We start from the raw sequence: 21,819 nt of genomic DNA on the forward strand, positions 1-21,819 counted from the left end.
AGTGTGTTACTACATTTATATAAAAATTTGTAATTTTTTAATTGGAACTTTGTAATTTTTCCAAGTAAATTTGGCTTGTCTATGACTATTTTAAGTCTCGTCTACTTTATTTATAAAGCCCTTTCCACTACAAAGTAGACCAAAGGACTGTACAGCAACACAACAAAACTACAATAATTATCAACAATAACAAAAAAATAATTAAAACAAGTAACATCATCATCATCAAAAAAAAAAAAAAAAAGCCATAGAAAACAAATATGTTTTCACACGGGATTTAAAAACATCAACTGAGGGTGCAGATCTGATGTCAGGTGGAAGAGTATTCCATAGTCTTGGGCCAGCAACCGAAAATGCACGATCCCCTTTAGTTTTCAGACGAGTTTACGGAATTGAGAGCAGTAAGCAATTGAATGATCTATGAGGTCTACAAGAGTTCATATGAATCAGGTCCTTAATATATTCTGGGGCCATATCATGGACAGCTTAAAAACATACAGCAACACCTTATACTGAATCCGATATTTAACCGGAAGCCAATGCAGCTTTTCCAAAACTGGAGTAATATGCTCCCTTTTCTTTGTGCTAGTAAGGAGCCTCGCCGCTGCGTTCTGGACCAACTGCAATTTTGAAATAAGAGATTGGCTTACTCCCAAATAAAGAGCATTACAGTAATCCAAACGGGAGGAGTTGAATGCATGAATTACTATCTCAAGGTCAAGAACAGACAAAAAGGACTTCATTTTTGCAATAGTCCTCAGCTGAAAAAAAACAACTTTTCACCACACATTTAATTTGGTGATCAAACATTAGAGATGAGTCAAAAATTACACCCAGATTTCTTATTTGGGACTGCACATTTGCTGCCCATGTATCCAACACGTCGTTTATGTCACTGTCAACCTTATTTGGGCCAAACATGATTACTTCAGATTTACTCGCATTTAGCTGTAGGTAATTTTGCTCTAACCAGCACTTCACTTCCTCAAGACATAATAACAAAGATGAATGAGAACTTGATCCTCCAGATCTAATAGGCAAGTAAATCTGAATATCATCAGCATAAAGATAAGACATACTGTGTTTTTTAAAAATAAAGCCTAAAGGCAACAGAAAAAGTGAAAACAGAATAGGCCCCAAAATGGAGCCCTGAGGTACCCCACACTCAAGAGAAACTGAAGAGGATGAAAATTCCTCAACCCTCACTGAAAAAGATCGTCCCTTCAAATAAGAAGAAAACCATTTTAAAACAGTCCCTCTCAGCCCCACTACATGTTCTAAACGATTAATAAGAATTACATGATCTATTAGATCAAAAGCTGCACTAAGGTCGAGCATAATTAAAGCTCCTCGACTACCCGAATCTGCAATGAGTAACAAATCATTGGACACTTGCAATAAAGCTGATTCAGTGCTGTGTCCTGCCCTAAAACCAGACTGAAAAGCATCAAGCACATCATTATTAGCCAGCTGAGAGCTCAGCTGAGATAAAACCACTTTCAGGTTTTTTTTTTCACTTTCATTTTACAGGAAAACAAGGCAAATTTTTTGATTACAATGAATCAGTCTGATATCTCCTTAGATTCATTTTGATGGCTGGAGTCATTTGTATGATGAGTGGATGGATTCAGACCATCCGGACATCCACCCTGCGGGCTGGTGTGAAAGCACAGGACACCCCCTCAAACCTCCACCCTGCCAGCCCACCGCCCAGAAACCCGGTGAGAAACCCCCTGACCCTCACCTGCTCATGCACCAAACACTCTGTCAGCTCAGAGCAGCGCTGCCAACTTCAGAAAACCGAAATACGGGACAATCACGTATATATATATTAGGGTGACCATACGTGCCATTTTTCCCGGACACATCCTTGTTTTGGCTTTGTTTTCCTGTTTTCATGCTTGCTGAAGGTAATGATAGAAAAGTAGTTCGACCAATAACATGCAGGCATTGTACATAATGGACCAATCATGGTGTGTGAGAAGGTGGGATCTATGCTCAAAGCGATGCAATTACGCGAACATATTTAATTCAACTTAACCTAGATAATTTAGGCAATATAGAAATCCTGGCAAGGACGTGTCCGGGAAAAATGGCACGTATGGTCACCCTAATATATATATGTGTGTGTGTGTGAGTGTGTGTATATTAGGGCTGTGCGATATGGACAAAAAAACCTATCGTGATTTCGATTTTGCACCACATATGGAGTATGGCATTTACGTCTGTCTGTATGCCCAGTCTGTCTGTCTGTTCTGTTCTCGCACTACATTCTAATTGGTTCGGATAGCATTCTGCGGGAGGTCAGGACGCTATAAAATCGTGCTATAAAGTGAATTAGAAATCGCGCAAGCTCAAATTGTGATTTTATGACGATTTTGATTAATCGCACAGCCCTAATATATATATACAGTGCCCTCCGCTAATATTGGCACCCTTGGTAAATATGAGAAAAGGTGGCTGTGAAACCATCTAACCATTCATTGAAGGAAAACAATTGAAAGTGGGGGAAACTCACATTATGAAATAAATGCTTTCTCTAGTTCATGTTGGCCACAATTATTGGCACCCAATTATTGAAACTTCCTTTTCCGAAGATGACAGCTCTGAGTTTTCTCCTATAATGCCTGAAGAGTTTGGAGAACACCTGATAAGAGATCAGAGACCATTCCTTCATCCAGAATCACTCCAGATCCTTCAGATTCACAGCTTCTTCTCTTCAGTTCACCACTCATTTTCTGTTGGGTTCAGGTCAGAGGACTGGAAGGCCATGGCAGAAGCTTGGTTTTGTGCTCAGTGACACATTTTTGAGTTTATTTTGATGTTTGTTTTGGATTGTTGTCCTGGTGGAAGATCCAAACACGGCCCATTATAAGATTTCTAACAGAGGCAGTCAGGTTTAGATTTTTTATCTGTTGGTATTTGATTGAATCCATGATGCCATGCATCTGAACAAGATGTGCAGGACCTCCGGCAGAAAAACAGGCCACAACATTAAAGATCCAGCAGTATATTTAACCGTGGACATGGGGTACTTTTTATCCCTGTTTGTACTAAACTCATCTGGTGGGTTTGCTGCCAGAAAGCGCTTTTTTCAGTTTCATCTGACCATAGAAGCCAGTCACATTTGAAGTTCCTGTCGTGTCTGATAACTGAATATGCTGGAGATTGTTTTTGGACGAGTGAGGAGACTTTTCCTTGAAACCCTCCCGAACAACATGTGGTGATGTAGGGACTGTTTGATATATATTTGTTTAGGCTTTCTGACCCCGAGACTCAACTAATCTCTACAGTTCTCCAGCTGTGATCCTCGGAGAGTCTTTAGCCGCTCAAACTCTTCTCCTCACCGTGCATTAGGACGATATAGACACACGTCCTCTTCCAGGCAGATTTGTAACATCTTTAGTTGATTGGAGCCTCTTAATTATTGCCCTGATGGGGGAAATGGGGATTTTCAACGCTTTAACTCTTTTCTTACAGCCACTTTCTATTTTATGATGCTCAACAAACTTGTTCTGTACATCAGAACTATATTCTTGGGTTTTTCTCCTTGTGATGGATGATTAAGGGAATTTGGGCTTTGTGTTCCTCATATTTATAATCCTGTGGAACAGAGGTCATGGCTGGACAATTTCATGCTCATAATCACCCTGGTGTGCTAAAAAAAATGTTAAATATGAATAGAGATATTTTACTCATAAGAATGTCTAGGGGTGCCAATAATTGTGGCCAACATTCATTGGAGAAGTACATTTATTTCATCATGAGATTTCTCCCTTTCAGTTGTTTTACTTCAATGAATGGTTAGAATTTTGTGAATTTTTTGAGTGAAAGATAAAAAGGAGAAACAATGCAGATTTATTTTCACAGCCGCCTTTGCTCATATTTATCAAGGGTGCCAATATTAGTGGAGGGCACTGTATATATATATATATATATATATATATATATATATTAGTGCTGTCAAACGATTAATCACATAAACAAGTTTTTGTTTACATAATATATGTGTGTATACTGTGTATATTTATTATGTATATATAAATACAAAAAGCAATGCATGTATATATTTAAGAAAAATATGTGTATATATTAAATATATTCATATATAATATAAACTATAAGAATATAAATATATAAATGTATATACATGTAAATATTTTCAAAATATATACTGAATGTGTGTGTATTTATATATATATATATGTGCAGTATATATATATTAGGGGTGTAACGGTACATGTTTTCGTACCGAACAGTTCACGGGGCAAATTCCAAATGGAAGTGATATATATATACATTTATATACATACACACACACACACACACACACACAGTATTACACATACATTAGTATATGAAAATGTGTATTTTTCAATTAAAGACAACTTATAGATTTAATATGGGCTGCTTTTGTTGCTTGACACTTTTTTATTGGTCATTTTGTGTTTCAAGAATAAGGTCTAAGGTTAAGAATAAGCTATTAGTTACTTAAATGAAAAATGTTTTTTTCTCTATTTTACATCATTACAAAAGTGAAAGACGACTTCTCTTATTGATCACGTCTCGAGTAGATCGCATGTTTTCCTGCGCGGCTGGATGTTGTTTGTATTCACCAAAACTGATTTACTGAAGTCAAAACACGAGCCGCAGAGGATTACGCAGCCTTCCTCGAACGGTTATGTTCACGATTTCTGATTTACTTAACGTTTACTGCATGAGGGTGGCGTGACTGGATGATGACAGGTGATCATTCTCAAGCTGTCAAGAAACAGGACACAGAAATGAAGCCCCATATACGGGACGTCCCGGCTGGCAACCCTAGCTCAGAGTCCCCTGTGTCGTTTAGGTCCCCGGGAGACCCTGGCAGCCCGGCAGCCCAGCTTCACCTCCATGTCTTGTAAAAGTCTGCCTCAGCCACGCAGCGCCTCCAAATACAGCTTCCACCACAGGTCAGTCTTTAGCGTGCCTTTAGTGCTTTTCACAACACTCGTGGTTTCAGAGCAGCTTGACAGAAAGTGCAACACCGCTGCTTTAATGCACTGGCTTAAAAATGAACGTGTTGAAACGGTCAGACAACAGAACAACGCAGAATACCGTACGGATGTGTTTTCTGTCACTCAGAAAGTGCCCTACTCCGGGATGTGATGGGTCCGGTCATGTGACCGGGCGCTTCACGGCGCATCACTGTTTATCTGGCTGCCCATTGGCTGAGAGGAACCAGGGCCGGCTTAAAGCGGATCTCTCTGATACAGAAGGATCCAGGCGTAACCTGCTGGTCTTCGGCCAGAGGTCAAAAAAATCACGCTACCATGGCAGGTACAACAATATTTACGATTGTTGTGTTAATCAAGTATAATTGAGTATGTGTATATTATATATATATAAAAATCACCTGTGTTTGCTGTCACCAGGATCGGTCGCCCTCCTAAATATCGCAAAAGTCAGCAAAGAAATTGTCAGAGTGAGTTTTGATTTACTACATTTTCTATATTTGAAAGTTGAAAATTGTCAATAAAATTGTATCAGTGACTGTGTTTGAATGAGCAAGAATTATTCCAATTATATGTGACTAAATTATATGTAATTAATGTAATCATATCTAACTCTAGCACTGTCTATTCTAATTATATTTTTTATTTAATTTATATTTTCTTATTCTATTCTTTTGACTTGTTTTATTATTTTTTTAAAGACCCTCTAACACTAGCGTTCCCTATTATTTTTCTATTCTTTTGACTTGTTTTCTTCTTATTTATTATATAAAAAACCCTTGTGTGCTGCTTTAGACTAAATGAGACTTGTTACAGCACTTGCATATCATTGCTCTTTTGTTGGTTTTGATTGCTTCTATTGACATCATTTGTAAGTCGCTTTAGATGAAAGCATCTGCTACATGTGTAAAGGTATATGTGTCATGTGAACATGTTAGCCAGATTACCATAACCCTGTAAGGTAATATTCTGTTATGCAAAGACTTACTCAGAAAGTGAAGTCTATATCATGGGATTTTGCAATTCATTGCACTACTGCATGGTTTTATTAAAGACACTAATAGTTAATAGTTGATTAAATTACTGTGTGGAATTATGAAATTGACAGCATGGTAAACGACAAGCATCTCACGCACTTCCAGAAGAGTCTCATTCAGAGGATGTGGATTAAGCACAAAAAAGAAGCATGTAAACCTTTTTTTTAGATTAAAAATGATGTAAATAATCAGAAAGAGCTTAATCAGAAGCTGGTGTGTGTGTGTGTGTTTCAGATATGGCGTCGGAGGGAATGTACTCGTCTCTGTTCATGACAGCATTCACAGCGAACTCTGACCGGACTCTGTCTCTCTGCTGGGAGCAGCACTGTAAGTTACTGCCCGGCGTCGCAGGAATTCATGCAGGTCAAGTATCCACATGGACTATAGAGGAGGTAATGGCTTCATTCAGCCGTTTGCAGTTTTCTTGAGTAAAATAAATACATTCATTAATTTTAGTGTAAAAGATCACATGCAGTTATATAGTACGGCATGCACAGGCCATTATTTGCACATGTACTGTATCACTTTTATTTTAAATAAAATAATTTATATATTTCAAATGCATCTATTTCATACTAAGTATAGTTCAAATCTATATTTATTGACATAACACTTGAGACTCATATAAACATTATAATTAAACTGTATTTGGAGTACTTGTGCACAATGTACATTTCTTAATATTAAGCCCAAAATGTGTTTTGATGTCACTGTTGATGAGGATTGTATGATCTTTGAATAATATCAGTCATTAAATGCAAGATATTGTACCTGAAGCATACTTGCAATAGTCTCACTTTAGCACAATCAAATATACTTCAGTATATCTTTAGTATAGACCTTTTCTGTACAATTAAAGTGTATTAAGCACAAAATTAGTTCTTCCAATTTAGCAGACTTTAAGTATAGGCTACTGGTTTAGTATAGTAAAAGTAGAATTGTAGAGTATTTTTATTAAGTACATAAATACATAAATGTATTTGTAGCATACTTAGCATTAAATCAGTTTATTTCAGGGTAATACAATAAGAGTACAGGTGCACAGTTCTGAATTTCTGGGTTATAAAATAATCTACAGACACAGCAAACAAACAGCAGTCAGTGTGATGGCTCTGTTCATTTATATCCCTGTTTTATTTGCAGGTCTTTGGATTTGTCAATAATCTAATTGGTTGTGAGGAGCAGGCCCAAATTTTCAAAGATGAAGTAAGTAATTAGCCTCATTAAATTAGAATTATTAATGGTACTTGCTGAAGAAAGCATCACAAGTATTATTGTGCAAGTATTAATAGAGTGACCGTTGAGTCATAATCAGGGGCGTCGTACACTGTTTGTTTTTTTTGAGGGGGCACGAGTGAAGGCGGGCCGGGCGGCGTCTGGATGCGGGGGTGCTCGTCATGCTTGTCATATATATATATTAGTGCTGTCAAACGATTAATCGTGATTAATCACATCCAAAATAATAGTTCTTGTTTACATAATATATGTGTGTGTACTGTGTATATTTATTATGGATAGGATATAAATACACACACATACAGTATATATTTAGAAAATATTTACATGTATGTATTTATATTCATATAATTTAATATAAATATATTTAATATATAAATATAACACATTTTTCTTATATATATATATATATATATATATATATATATATATACATGCATGTGTGTCTATTTATATATACGTAATAAATATACACAGTACACACACATATATTATGTAAACAAAACTATTATTTTGGATGTGATTAATCACGATTAATCGTTTGACAGCACTAATATATATATATATATATATATATATATATAACTGAAATAGGCGTATGTTTTATTAATTTTTCCCTTTTTATTCTAAATATTCCCCAACGTGTTAACTATAACATGAAATATCTCGATTCTCAAATATGTGTAAGTAGATATAGTATGTTAGTTGATCTATGGGCTAATGGGTGATGGGCAAAGTAGCCTAATAGTGTAATCTATTAAATACACATAAAAACCCGTCTTTTTACTTAAGTACCAGATATGGGTGTCATGCCATAAAATATTTTAATACGACTGACTTTGTATTTAATGTGAATTTAATAGAAACATTGTAATTTACTAATTGTAACTCTTTCATTGCGTGAAAGCAAAGAACATTTTAAGCACTCTCAAAAACTCTCATTATAATCACTGAAGCGGTTTACACTGTGAAATAAATATCTTACTTGCATCGTATGTACATCTGCACTTTGTTGTTTCTGGTGAGAGAATCGTCAGAGAGCAGAATTCCTTCAGCGAACGAGCGCATTGAACAAAACATTGACTCATCTGAACGCCTCTGATTGGTCATTGCATTCATAAGCTCAACAGAATCGTGTGTGATTGGTTATAATGTGCAGCTGTAAAAATTTAGCCGATTTGAATTTAGCAGCCGATTTTTGTCTTTTGGAAGCTGAATTCAAAATCAAACATCTGAGGGGGCACGTGCATGACGGGCATGACGCCTCTGGTCATAATGTTTTAGTAGTTCATAGTTTCTAAGAGTTTCTATATAGGAATTGTGTATATATGAAAGCATTTAACTTTGCACATTAATTTCTGGGAGGGTAATACACGCGCCTCAATGGAAAGCCGCAGGATTGGGTATTTGGTTTGAAATTGTGTGTGTGTTGTGTCGTGCATTGCTACACTATTAACAATAAATAACTCCAGTATATTGGTAGTGAGTTTTGCACCACTAATACTGTCTTTAAATAACTTTATATATGATATCTCAGGCATTGTAGAATGAATTTAGTATGAAAACAGGCATTTTGAGTGGTGTTGTGATACATTTCGTTTCTTCCCTGCTGAAAAAACCAATAGAATCCTGCCCAAAACACAACAGAAAATGTAATGGTTTTAATGGAAACTATAATGATGTCTACTGGTATGTGATGGATTCTGTTGGTGGGATGTTAAATCCTATTGGAAAAATGCCCAAAACACACTACAAAAAGGAATTTTGCAATGGTTTTATTGGAAAAAGCTAATGGCTCATAATGGTATTTTAATGGAAACCACTGATGGTTTCTATTGGGCTTCTATTGTTTTTTTAGCAGGGTTGTTAGAGCAGTGAAGGCTGATCACATCTTGTGTGCGTCACGGCTTTTCTCTGCAGATGATTGATGGAGAGGCGTTCCTCCTCCTGACTCAAAATGACATTGTGAAGATCATGAAGATCAAGCTAGGACCAGCGTTGAAGATTCACAACGCCATTTTAATGTTCAAGAGCACGGATGAAGGCCTGAAGTGAGCAGCTCATCCTCAGACTCCTCGTGCTGTAACGATCCAATCAGAATCCGACATCTATCACGTGTTTGGTGTTTAACGTCTGAACCCACCAGAGAGAGAGAGAGAGAGAGAAATCCAGGACGAACCATAAGTGACAGAGCAGCCCAGCTGAGCTTTGACGTTGCTTTATTTCAAAAGCGAAACGACGCGTTCTGATAAAGAACAACTTGATCTGAACCCAGCATGCAGGCTTTTACAGACAGTGTTTTTTGTATCTGGAGAGCTAACTGAAATCTACATTTGTCCTCAGTATGTTGTGTGGAAATATCAGGGCAGATTTCAGTCGATTGGTGCTACTGGACCCTTTATTCGACCCCTGATGATGTTTATGCACTTTACATGAGGAGCCACTCGAGAGCGCTGCTCTCCATTGTTTGGGGACCGTTAACAATATTTGCCCTCAGTAACAAAGTGCTCCTGACATTGTGGTGTTCAAAGAGATTATAGTTTAAAAACATGAGCTATTTTACCGAGATAGTTTGGATTGTCATATCAGTGTTGTTATTTTTCAACTGTGTGAATGAGGGGTGAGTAGTAGTAACCGAGGTCAGGTTTTTAGGTCATCTGTGTTTCTCTCTCTGATGGGAAAAATTTTAATAATGTACAGTTGAGTAACTGTGTCGTTCAGTTCATCAACATGAATAAATGTTTAATTCAAGCACTGGTGTCTGCTTGTGTTCAGTGGAGTCTGACAATCCCCTGAATATGAAAACTATGCTGAATGCTATTTCTAAGCCACTAGATTCACAATTTTCATCTGGCAGACAATAAAACGGGCATAAAATGTGATAAATAAATGCTAAGATAGCAACAACATAACAGTGCCCTGGCAACCACACTTTTGGTGCATTTTTATGGATTACATGATTACATATTATTTACACAATAGCAATCATTTATTCATAATTTATTGATTCTCCCTAATTCCTCTTTTTCATCTTTTAAATGTTCCTTTCTTAAGTAGCCCAGCGCTTACATACATTCAGTTTTGTGGATGTTCACACAGAGATCAGTCATTATTCAGGTGGATACACAGCATTTGAGCACTGCATTTACAAAAATCATTTCCGGTTTAAGAACATTGCAATAACTGCTGATAAACACGTTCATTTTTATTTGAATTATCACTCAGTCGGTTACTTTGACATGTATTACTTTTGTTAGTCTTTCAAACACATTAAATTGTACAAATTCACCAACGTTTTTGTCACCTGAACCTCTTTCACTTAATATATGAAGTACCCCTGAGATTTTAAATAAATATTTTAATAATGAAGTATCACATTTGCATGTTACAGTTATCTGATGTTGGGTAATGGTCACATGACATGCAGGTAAACAAATAAAATATGTGACCCTGGAGCACAACACCAGTTTTTGTCAGACTTCTGTCCTGTTTTGTGTTTTGTTTTGCTCCCCATGTGCCTTCCTTGCCCTAGTTTCTCCCTCTATGTCCATATTTGGTTTTTCCTGTTCTTGTGCTCATTTAGTCTCCATCTAGTTTTCTCCGTTTATAAGCCCTGTGTTTCTCTGATTTCTTAGTTCACTGTTATATGTCTTCAAGTCTCCACGTTGTGTCTGTTGATGTCTGCCCTTTTGAGTTATTAAAATCTGTTTTGAGTTCAACCTGCGTCTCCCCGTTCCAGTGAATCGTGACAGAACAGCGGACCTAAACAAACAGTAAGCGGCGCCCCTTCTCCCCTTTTGTTTTTGGTTTTTGCAAGTCTTTTGTTTTCCTTGTTGTTCTCCTGCGGCATGGAAACCGCCGCACGATTCGCCGCCCTATCTCGAGATCTCCCCTTCCATGAGTACACCGGGGAATTCACGCGGCAACGGCGTGGGATGACGCCACCCTAAATTCTCTGTTCTGGCTCTGGGCCAACTACCATTGCCCCGTGGACCTCCCAGACACCACTGGACTGAGTTGGAGGGAAGGGGTCTTCCGGTGTCTGGGGAGTGTCCGGGTCAGTGTCAGCTCCAGCCCCAGAGCTCGCTCCAGTGCCAGCTCCTCGAAAGCGATTTGCTGTGCCGGCTCCATGTAAGCGCATCCCAGTTCCCGAGTCCAGCCCATGGAGGGCTCCTGATCCCCAGTTAATCCCTGTAAGTTTCCCCAAGTATTTTTGGGGGGTAGTAGGGCTCCAGCCGTAGAGGCCGGGGCTGGGGCTGCAGCCTCGGAGGCTGATCTTTCATCCGAGCTCCCTGCTCCCGCCCTGAAGGCCTTCCGTCCGGTCACCCTGTCCCTTGAGGCCTCCAGAGCGCCCCCCCCCCTCCCCGTTGGATGTTGTACGGCGCGGGACGCGCCTTCCGGGTGCCCATGTGCCTTCCTTGCCCTAGTTTCTCCCTCTATGTCCAATTTTACATTTTTATGATTTAATTAATCGATCAAAATAAACCCCCTGCAATTCTTTCATTTAACCCAGTTTAGGAAACCTTGAAGTAATGTATGTACTGATGTTGATAAAGAATGGAAGACATTTAATATCTCTATTATTATTTTTACTACAATAACCCATTAAAATCTATAAACACGTTAGGTCAAAAGTAATCCCAAAGTAATCAGAATACATTACTTAAATGAGTAATTTAGACTACAATTATCATCATTGTTTGTAATCAGTAAAAGACTGCAGTTTGTAAATAATCTTCCCAGCGCTGTTATATATTAGTTTTGATAGTGTGTAGCTGAGTTTGAAGTACGGTGGAATCAGAATAGTGAAGTTTTAAATACAAATATAATTTGGCCAATTTATGAGCATTTTTAACTTGTGAGGGCACATAAAATGGACTCAAAATTCAGTTATTATGTACAAACACTTTATCTAAATTACGCTGATTTTGTGCTGAAGTAAATTCTACATAAAAATACATGTAATTTCTATATTAAATAATTTAGTTCAGGCAATAATAAAATTTTAAAAAAGTAAATTCTATGTTATTACTCAATTTAAGCTTGTAGAAATTAAAGTTTGAATTTATATGTACTGTATATTTTACTTAGAATTGTTTGCTATGTTTACAAAGATTTAAGTTATGATCCCATTTTTCCCATCATGCACTGGGGCATGAATAATTAAAAAGGTTAAATTTTCACTGTTTTCGAGTTGTATTTACACTATTTTATGGTTGCTTGTGTTGTTAGGTTTAGTTAACTTACTGTTTTGAGACATCTGGAGTATATTTTCTACTGAAAAATGACTCATTCATACTCAGACACTATCCACTGATCGTTACCGTCATTGTGTGTTGTGTCCCAAGTATTGAGGTCTGTGTGTTCATTTTGGGTAATAATTATATTGAGTGGACATATTATCTTAAAAAGATAACATGCTATTTGCTTACATCTTTGTAAGTGAACCACATGCTTTAATAGCATGCTTTTATCCCCAGTGCTGCATTAAATATATTTTATAAACCATGACTGAGTGAGACGTGGCAGTGCAGTAAGCAGACCAATAACTGAAGATCTAAAATAAGTTATTTTGGTTCAACTCAATTAATTATATTTTTAATATAAATGAGTTTAAATGTTAAGTTAACACAACTTGAAATTACTTAGTAGATTATATCATGTTGCATGTTTTAAGTAAAGAATGTTGAGTGAACTCAAATATTTAAGTTCATATAACAAAGATTATCTTGTTTATTTGAAGTAAAATTGTTCCAAGTTGGGTTTACTTAAAAAGTGTGATGCAAAAATGGTGCATATATATTTTAAGTAAATCTAACACATCAGTTTTACCAGTGTAGGGAATGCAATAGACTTCTGTAGTTTTTCTATGCAGCTAATAAATACTGACCCAAATCCACACCCAGCTCTGCATTTCCAAAATAAAGACTAAAGATTATTTAGACCTGCTTTATTTATGTACCATTTTTACAAAGAAAATGTCCCCAAATGGGAGTTATGTCATTCATTTCTGGGGACACTTTTGTCTCCAGCGCACAGTGAAGTATTCACACACACACACACACACACACACACTACAGTGCGTCTCTCTGGCTCTCACACACACACACACACACACACAGGCTCTCATATCTCTGGTACACATGGGTTGATCATTCACCCGGGCCTTCAGCCAAAGCAGCTGCATAACCAGACGTTTCTGAGACACGCACAGAAAATGATGCACTTCAACAACACTTCATGAACTATATATTTAACCCTGACTCCAAACCGACGGGTGAGTTGTTTTTCAGAGAACCCTTTCGTTTTTAACTGATCTCAAGAGCGTATTTTTGTCTGCATCTGTTATGACAACATGTTTACACTCTTTGTTTGTTTTATTTGATCAGAAACTACAATATAACAAACTGCCTGACAGTGTGTACACTAATCTACTTCCAACTGATATATTACACAGCTTTTATTTATTAATTATTTGGTAACACTTTATTTAAGGTATCCTTGTTACACCTTACATGTACTTACTATTATAATAACAATAAATGATGCACAATTACATGCAAGTAACCCTAAAACAAACCCTAACCACATAGCAAGTACGTGTAGTTAATTAATATTACTCAGTCCTTAAATGTATAATTACGCTGTAACAAGGACACCTTAAAATAAAGTGCAACCATTTATTTATTTAGATTCATAATTATCTCCTCTGAAGTTTTTTTTTTGTTTTTTTTTATTAAAAACATAAGGATACTAATAATTATCACGATACTGTGATGGTTTTGTTTTCCTCCACTGTGTCTATCAAACAAACAGCACATTTTAGTCGAACCTCACACCAGCAGACATAACCTTTAGGAACAAAGTGTTTATTTGTAGTCCTAATTTGCAGGAGAAATACAAAACTGTATTTACCGTGTAAACGTGTTCATGTTGAATTACCAAACGTCCTTCATGGGTCTGTTGTGTCACGAAAACCTGAAGATCCAGTTTGTGAGCGGCACATCTACAGTCAGACCAGCGTAAGAGCTCAGTGCTGCTGGACACTTCAGATCTCCACAGATCTGACTGCTGAGAAACACAAGATGGCTCATTATAATCCAGTAAGAACTTTTATTCTTCTCTGTTACACTGTAGATTAGCCAGGCTTTGCTGGGATGCATATGTTTAATATATTTCACTGTCCTCTTCAGTCCTTATCGTCTCCATCAGACGAGGTCAATCTGGGTGTGTCGGTCAATCCTCAGTAAGATCACGCTTTTATTAGTCATTTGTCAGAAGAATCTTGTAAACCTTTCAACACGATGGATTTATGTTCATAGATAGTGACTGTGGTGCAGTGGCTATTATATACAGTATATTATAAAGACTTGCTATGCTAGACTGTTCATTTGTATTGTCTTGTGTGCTTCAGTGCCAAACCCACTGACTTTGACTTTCTGGCTGTGATTGGTAAAGGAACATTTGGGAAGGTGAGGCGCGTCTGATGCCACTATCTGATTAACTGTGTCCCGTATGACTTCAGCAATCATTAACACTTCAGACGGAAGTCTGCTAAGGTTACCTTGATGAAAGAAATGTTTTTTTGTTTGTTTTTTCCCTTTGGGCATAAGTGCATAAGTGACCAACACAAAAAAATACAGAAATGCTGTTTCATCCAAAACAATGTGTGAGATACTGTATCATGTCGATTGCAGGTGCTCTTAGCAAAACTGAAAGCTGATGGAAAATTCTATGCCGTGAAAGTTTTGCAAAAGAAAGTTATATTGAAAAAAAAAGAGGTTGGTGTTCATTGATTTATTTTTACATATTGCAACCAGCTGGTTTTTCCATATATGAAAGATCAAAACACCTCATTGCTCTGATAATGATAGAATCTAATCTAATCTGACTTTCACTCTGTCCTTTGTACCTTGCCAAGCTTGCTGGCCAAAAGACAGGCTTTTGATTTACTACAGTAACTAATATTTAGCGCATGTTTTGATTGCTGAAAACCATCCCAGTGTGTAATACACAAGCAGTGTGCAAAGAGTTTCATTGTTTTATCACTGAAAAGCTCCTCTTGAAGCTGTAGCATTGTCGCTTGTCTTGTTCTTATGGCCTGTCCTGGATGGTGTCAGCTCATATCTGTATTCTCTTGTTCACCTCCGTCAATGCTGCGTTTGTGTGCAACAGCAAAAGAATATAATGGCAGAGAGGAACGTGCTGCTCAAGAGCCTGAAGCACCCTTTTCTGGTCGGGCTGCACTACTCCTTTCAGACCCCGGAGAAGCTGTATTTTGTCCTGGATTACGTCAACGGTGGAGAGGTATGGCACTTATCAGTACAACAGGCATGTTCAGAAATTGTTTCAAAAACCACTGAGTTCAGCTGCATACAAATGTGACAGATCATCAGAAAACAAACGTTCTGTCTGTTGCTGATTGGATGTTGAGATGTGGGCGTGGCCAATCAAAATGAACACGGGTTTAAGTTTGAAACTTGAAACATTGTGTATTTATTTATTATGCATTTATATATTTCTGTTCGGCAAGGATGCATTGCATTGATGAAAAGTGACATTTGTAATGTTATAAAAGATTTGCATTTCAAATAAATGCTTTTCTTTTGCACTTTTGATTTATTAAAGAATCCATAATCCTTTAAGTAAATCAGCATATTATTATGATTTCTGAAGGATCATGTGACACTGAAGACTGGATTAATGATGCTGAAAATTCAGCTTTAATTACATAAATAAATTAGATTTGTTTTTTAAAAATGCATTTCTTTTAAATTGTAATAGTGTTTCACAACATTGCTGTTTTACTGTATTTTTGATCAAATAAATGCAGCCTTGGTGAGCAGAGGAGGCTACTTGAGAAACAATAAAAATTCTTACATATTCCAAACTTTTATATACTTATCAAGTACATAAGACTTCATATATAACCCAGACTGAAGCACTGTTCAACATGTACATTCACACACCAAAGTGTTTTTGGTTAGGAATTACAAACAGACACCATTCTACAGTACTATTAATAACCATACTTCTGATTATACATTTATATTGAATATATGTATGCTTATGTCATGTACTATATCAGTTCACACAAGTTAAAGCATAGTTTTAAACAGATTTTGAATCACAATCAATGGAAAGTGTTAAAAACGGGTCTAAGTGCTCCTTTTTCTTCCCTCTGCAGTTGTTTTATCACCTGCAGAGAGAGCGGTGTTTCTCCGAGGCACGAGCTCGCTTCTACTCGGCCGAGGTGGCCAGTGCCATCGGATACCTTCATTCTCTCAACATAGTTTACAGGTCAGTAACTGCAACGCTTTCCTGTCATATCACAGCTGGCCTGATCTCACTTCCATGTCTTCATGTTCCCATCTAGAGACCTCAAGCCAGAAAACATTCTGCTAGACCACCAGGTAAAACAGCTGTTGAGGACCAGTGCATGCAATAGTACTAATAAATGCATTGTGATGACAGTGCATATAAGTTTGTTTCTGATCTCTTTCAGGGTCACGTGGTGTTAACAGATTTTGGCTTGTGTAAAGAAGGCATAGAAGCAGAAGGAACCACCACAACCTTCTGTGGCACTCCAGAGGTACGAATACTGAGTCGAGTCAAATGTACTTTTTACAATTACACATTGTTTCAAAGCAGCTTTACAGAAAATCATAATGTTAACGTTTATAATATATAATGAACCCATGACTTCGGCATTCTACAACTACAGGAAAATATGTGTGAATGAAGATGGACATGTTTACAGTATACATCCAACTTTATATAAAGAGCTGGATAATAATATAGCTACATTTACGTGATGATATAAACAAGTAAGCAGCTGAGATTTGCTATAAATAAATAACTGAATAAATAAAATAAAAAAACGGGAGGTTTTAAAAGAGTGCTAAAGGAATTAATATATGGATGAATGAATTATATTAATCTAGCTCTGAAGGTTCTGGCTGTCTTCAGAAAAGATTCGATGGAATTTTGTTTTCATCTTCACTCCATGTTATATGCTAATGAAGTAGTGTTTTAATCGCAAACAGCGGTAAACAGCTGTATTTCTGCTGCTCCATAAGCGCCACCTGCTGTCAGAGACTGGATTTACAGAGACTTAGGCTGATGATACACGGGGCAACTTTGGTTAATTTTGCCCTCAGCAGGCATCCAGGTGAGACACAGGGCCCACGACCGATCTAAGATATCCAGATAGAGATTTGTTACGCATTCTCAGTGGGAAAGTGCCTAAGCAAAATTGCTCAGAAAGTTGCCCCATGTATCATTAGCCTTACATTTACATTCAGCCTGTGTACAGTGTTTATCTGGCTAAAAAACAGGTCAAAATGTACAGCAGGGCATGCAAATTCGGTCTGTTGATGAAAAACTATTTATGTGGATTCTACACATTCAAACAATTCGGATAAGGTATCTGGAATTATTTATGGAGCAGATAAAATAAATATAATTATTTATTAATCAATTATCATTTTGACTTAACCCTTTTATTTATTTAAAGGCTGAAATGTGAGGTTTACCATTTTATGATCCAGACATCTTTGGTAATGTTATAGTTTTAGTGTTTATGCAGCAAAAAGTAATTTTATTTATTGTTTGTTGATTTTAAATACAAAACTTGTTGAAATTATTTATGTGTCAGTACTTTTTGAACATTTCCAGCACATTTTAACAATACCGTGATAATACTGATAACGAAGAAATTTTCATACCATTACATCTCTAATATATATATATATACAGGTGCTGGTCATATAATTAGAATATCATCAAAAAGTTGATTTATTTCACTAATTCCATTCAAAAAGTGAAACTTGTATATTATATTCATTCATTACACACAGACTGATATATTTCAAATGTTTATTTCTTTTAATTTTGATGATTAGAGCTTACAGATCATGAAAGTCAAAAATCAGTATCTCAAAATATTAGAATATTACTTAAGACCAATACAAAGAAAGGATTTTTAGAAATCTTGGCCAACTGAAAAGTATGAACATGTATTTTGATGATATTCTAATTATATGACCAGCACCTGTATATATATATATATCTTTACGTGAGTGTACTGCACGCAGGTAAAGTACGATGTACCATATGTTCAACTGTTAATATATCACTGGGCTATAATATAGTTTACATTTTTCGATAATATAAACAAATTACAGCAGTTGAGATTTGCTATATAGCGCATACTGTTTCATGTGAGTGTATTATATGTATCTGGGTTGACAAAGTCATGTGATTTTCTCTCACTCTTAGTATCTGGCCCCTGAGATCCTACGGAAAGAGCCGTACGACCGCACTGTGGACTGGTGGTGTCTTGGAGCTGTGCTCTATGAGATGCTTTACAGCTTAGTAAGTTCACCGATTCACTGTATATATTTTAATCTTCTTGGCCCAAACTTAATGGAACATAATCACATTTAATTTGGGATGACTGTGGCAAACAGCCTCCGTTCTACAGCCGGGACGTGTCTGAGATGTACGACGCGATCCTGCATAAACCTCTGCAGCTGCCGCCGGGGAAGTCTGAGGCCTCGAGTCACCTGCTCTGCGGACTCCTGCAGAAAGATCAGCGTCGCCGGATAGGAGCCATTGCTGATTTTGTGAGTGACCCTCTGGAGGTCTTTGTCATTGTGAAACTGTTTATCAGGCCACTGTTAATGTGTCAACTGTTCTGGTTTTGCAGTTGGAGATTAAAAATCATATGTTCTTTGCCCCCATTAACTGGGATGACCTCTACCACAAGCGAATCACGCCTCCATATAACCCAAATGTGGTAGGTTACTACAAACTCCCTACAGGCCTTTGGTCATCAGTGTTTGGGGTAATGCATTACAAGTGACGCAAGTTACGTAATCAGATTGTTTTTTTTAAGTATCTAGTAAAGTAACGCATTACTTTTTAATTTAGAAGGAAATATCTGAGTCACTTTTTCAAATAAGTCACGCCAGTTACTTTATTTCTCATGCATTGACTGACAGCTCTTGTGTTGCCATGTTGAGAGAAATCAGGAGTAAGAACATGATCTTACTGTAGTTCTAGACTAAATATCAACATTTATTTACTCTTCTCACCTGCACAAAAACACATTCAGTATTCCTCAAAATTAATAAAAACAGTTAAATGCAAACTCAGAATATTATACAAACCTGCAATAATCAAATGTTAAATAAGACAGATGTAATTTATGTATTTAATCCCATTTTATTAACCGATGTCTTTGCAGCTGACCTTCGATGATCCAATTCAACCATAGTAATAAGCAAAAATTACACATTTGTTTTTAATTTTTGTTATTGCTGAATAGTGTTGATCCTTCTTCTCCTGCATCATATTCCTCATGTGATTAGTTTGAGCAGCGCCCTCTACTGTATGTTTCCTTCAGCCTGAGGCGTATTCATTTCACTTTTGGTGTGAAAGGGCTTTTACATTTGCCAAAAAATATAACTTTTTATATTAAAAACAAACAAGCAAGCCCTGCCTAGATTTAAAAAGTAACGTAACACATTACTTTCCATAAAAAGTAACTAACATAATTAGTTACTTTTTTAGGGAGTAACGCAATATTGTATCGCATTACTTTCCATAAAAAGTAACTAAGTAACATAATTAGTTACTTTTTTAGGGAGTAACGCAATATTGTATCGCATTACTTTCCATAAAAAGTAACTAAGTAACATAATTAGTTACTTTTTTAGGGAGTAACGCAATATTGTATCGCATTACTTTCCATAAAAAGTAACTAAGTAACATAATTAGTTACTTTTTTTAGGGAGTAACGCAATATTGTATCGCATTACTTTCCATAAAAAGTAACTAAGTAACATAATTAGTTACTTTTTTTAGGGAGTAACGCAATATTGTAACGCATTACTTTTAAAAGTAACTTTCCCAAACACTGTTGGTGATTTATTAGGAAGCAAATACAGATTATTACTGTATGCACCTCTTTAATGCATGCACTCATACATTTCTGGTTCAGTTAGACCGAAAGCGATTTGTGTAATAAGAGTTCTGCCGTGTGTCTCCAGAGAGGCCCAGCAGACCTTCAGCACATTGACCCAGAGTTCACCAGAGAGATGGTGCCCAACTCTGTGGGCCGCACTCCAGATCCCACCCCCAGCCTCGCCACCAGCAGCTCCAACGCCTTCAACGGCTTCTCATACATCTCTGGAGAAGACGGCTTCCTCTGAGGCGCGCTCTCTCACCTTCAGGTCACTGAGACGTTTCTGGGCGATGGAAAAACACTGGACTGCAATGAGGGTAACAGCTGTGACACAGTAAACGCAACTGTCGGATGACGAGTTTTAAGTTGTTGTGCTCATTTTGCATTCATAATAAGATATTTCATCAGTATGCACTCGTGTTCGTTGTGTAAGACTAAAGGACATTGCAGGAGACGGATTTGCTGATTGCACCACTGGCTAAGCAGCTATAGTTGCAAAATCTGTAAAAGTCTAGATTTCTGATCTTGCTCGTCTTTTGGGGATTGTGGATCTGCGTGCCTTACTCTTGGCAACATCCTCATCTAATGTTCTTCAACTGATTACTGAAAAACATGAAAAATTACACCTTTGCTTTGTAACGTTTTGTGCAAAACGTCCTGTAAAAGCATTTCTTCTGTTATTAAAAAGTCACAATCAAATCTATTTTATGTATGATCCGTGAATGTGAAGTTAATCTGACTGTGCTTTATGAAATCATGTATTAATGCTCAGAAAGTCTTCAGATATGTGAAAAACCATTGATAAATGTATATGTTTTTTTTTTTTCTTATTGAAGCTATACAGATATACTGCTCATAACGTTACATGTTTTTGTTTAGGGTGTTGTAAAATCTTTGCTAAAGGTTCCCTTAATCTGTGTGACATGTCAGAATTCACCTTGGGAAAAATGTGCTGAGATTTTATTTAATTTTCCTCTGATGAGGCACTTTTTGTTTCCATATGACAAAGCAGCAATGCATTCATGCAAGACATTACATTCACGCAGAGCATATCCATCTATTATAATAGTAACATTTATAACATTGATGTTCACTTCCATTAAATAAACATAAAAAACAAACCATTTCATGATTTTTACAATGAACCATTTACAAGACATGTAGACTGTAGATGAAACAGAAATACCAGAAACAGGTATAGCAAATTCCATGTTGACTTTACGATTACTGTTTTTAGATAAATTATAAGCAAAAGGTTAATCTTGCTAATTTTAGTCTCATCAGGTGACTGCAGATAAGCTCATTTGGTGACCAAAAACAAAACAAAATCAACACATTCTAGAGTAGAATTAAATTCACATGACATTTTTTAATATAAAACTTGTGTTCAAATTAGTTACATTTGTACAGAGCTTTAAGAGCGTCTTTGTATATCACATAGAGTGCTGGCCTGTCACTGATATGAGGTCAAATGCACATTATGAGGACATTACGAGTGTTTTAGGATTAGATTCACTCTGATCATTTATGGCCTAGGAGCTCAAAGGCTGTGTGTAGCCTAGATATTGTTCAAAATGTAATC

General features: G+C 36.7%; 2 protein-coding genes and 1 long non-coding RNA gene across 4 annotated transcripts in view; 2 read left to right on the forward strand and 1 right to left on the reverse strand.

The window, feature by feature from the left end:
- Nucleotides 1-10,018, forward strand: part of l3mbtl1 (L3MBTL histone methyl-lysine binding protein 1) — a 26,702-nt gene extending 16,684 nt beyond the window's left edge. Inside the window, 7 exon segments of the mRNA XM_058763309.1 lie at nucleotides 1,583-1,721; nucleotides 4,850-4,952; nucleotides 5,125-5,319; nucleotides 5,415-5,464; nucleotides 6,266-6,423; nucleotides 7,175-7,237; nucleotides 9,188-10,018. Coding sequence (XP_058619292.1) covers nucleotides 1,583-1,721; nucleotides 4,850-4,952; nucleotides 5,125-5,319; nucleotides 5,415-5,464; nucleotides 6,266-6,423; nucleotides 7,175-7,237; nucleotides 9,188-9,322 — 843 coding nt within the window. The 3' untranslated portion in view covers nucleotides 9,323-10,018.
- The window catches only part of LOC131532018 (uncharacterized), a 19,749-nt gene extending 5,430 nt beyond the window's left edge, over nucleotides 1-14,319 (reverse strand). For both annotated transcript variants that reach the window (XR_009268832.1, XR_009268831.1), the window contains exon 1: nucleotides 14,183-14,319. This is a non-coding gene — a long non-coding RNA (uncharacterized LOC131532018). The remainder of the gene's footprint in view (nucleotides 1-14,182) is intronic.
- Nucleotides 13,409-21,358, forward strand: sgk2a (serum/glucocorticoid regulated kinase 2a). The gene is made up of 13 exons (XM_058763310.1): nucleotides 13,409-13,544; nucleotides 14,252-14,370; nucleotides 14,461-14,513; nucleotides 14,682-14,739; nucleotides 14,965-15,048; nucleotides 15,443-15,574; nucleotides 16,455-16,567; nucleotides 16,644-16,680; nucleotides 16,773-16,859; nucleotides 18,548-18,643; nucleotides 18,739-18,894; nucleotides 18,978-19,067; nucleotides 20,323-21,358. Exons 1-13 carry the CDS (start codon nucleotides 13,508-13,510, stop codon nucleotides 20,482-20,484), a joined length of 1,224 nt encoding a protein of 407 aa, XP_058619293.1. The 5' UTR covers nucleotides 13,409-13,507; the 3' UTR covers nucleotides 20,485-21,358.
- The last annotated feature ends 461 nt before the right edge of the window (nucleotides 21,359-21,819 follow it).

The sequence above is a fragment of the Onychostoma macrolepis genome, chromosome 23 (assembly GCF_012432095.1).
Source record: "Onychostoma macrolepis isolate SWU-2019 chromosome 23, ASM1243209v1, whole genome shotgun sequence".
Classification (NCBI taxonomy): domain Eukaryota; kingdom Metazoa; phylum Chordata; class Actinopteri; order Cypriniformes; family Cyprinidae; genus Onychostoma; species Onychostoma macrolepis.

Coding starts and splice junctions, on each gene's coding strand:
- sgk2a (XM_058763310.1), top strand. CDS start 13,508: ATGAACTATATATTTAACCCTGACTCCAAACCGACGG. Junction 18,644..18,738: donor ATGAGATGCTTTACAGCTTA/GTAAGTTCACCG, acceptor TGTGGCAAACAG/CCTCCGTTCTACAGCCGGGA. Junction 19,068..20,322: donor CTCCATATAACCCAAATGTG/GTAGGTTACTAC, acceptor GTGTGTCTCCAG/AGAGGCCCAGCAGACCTTCA.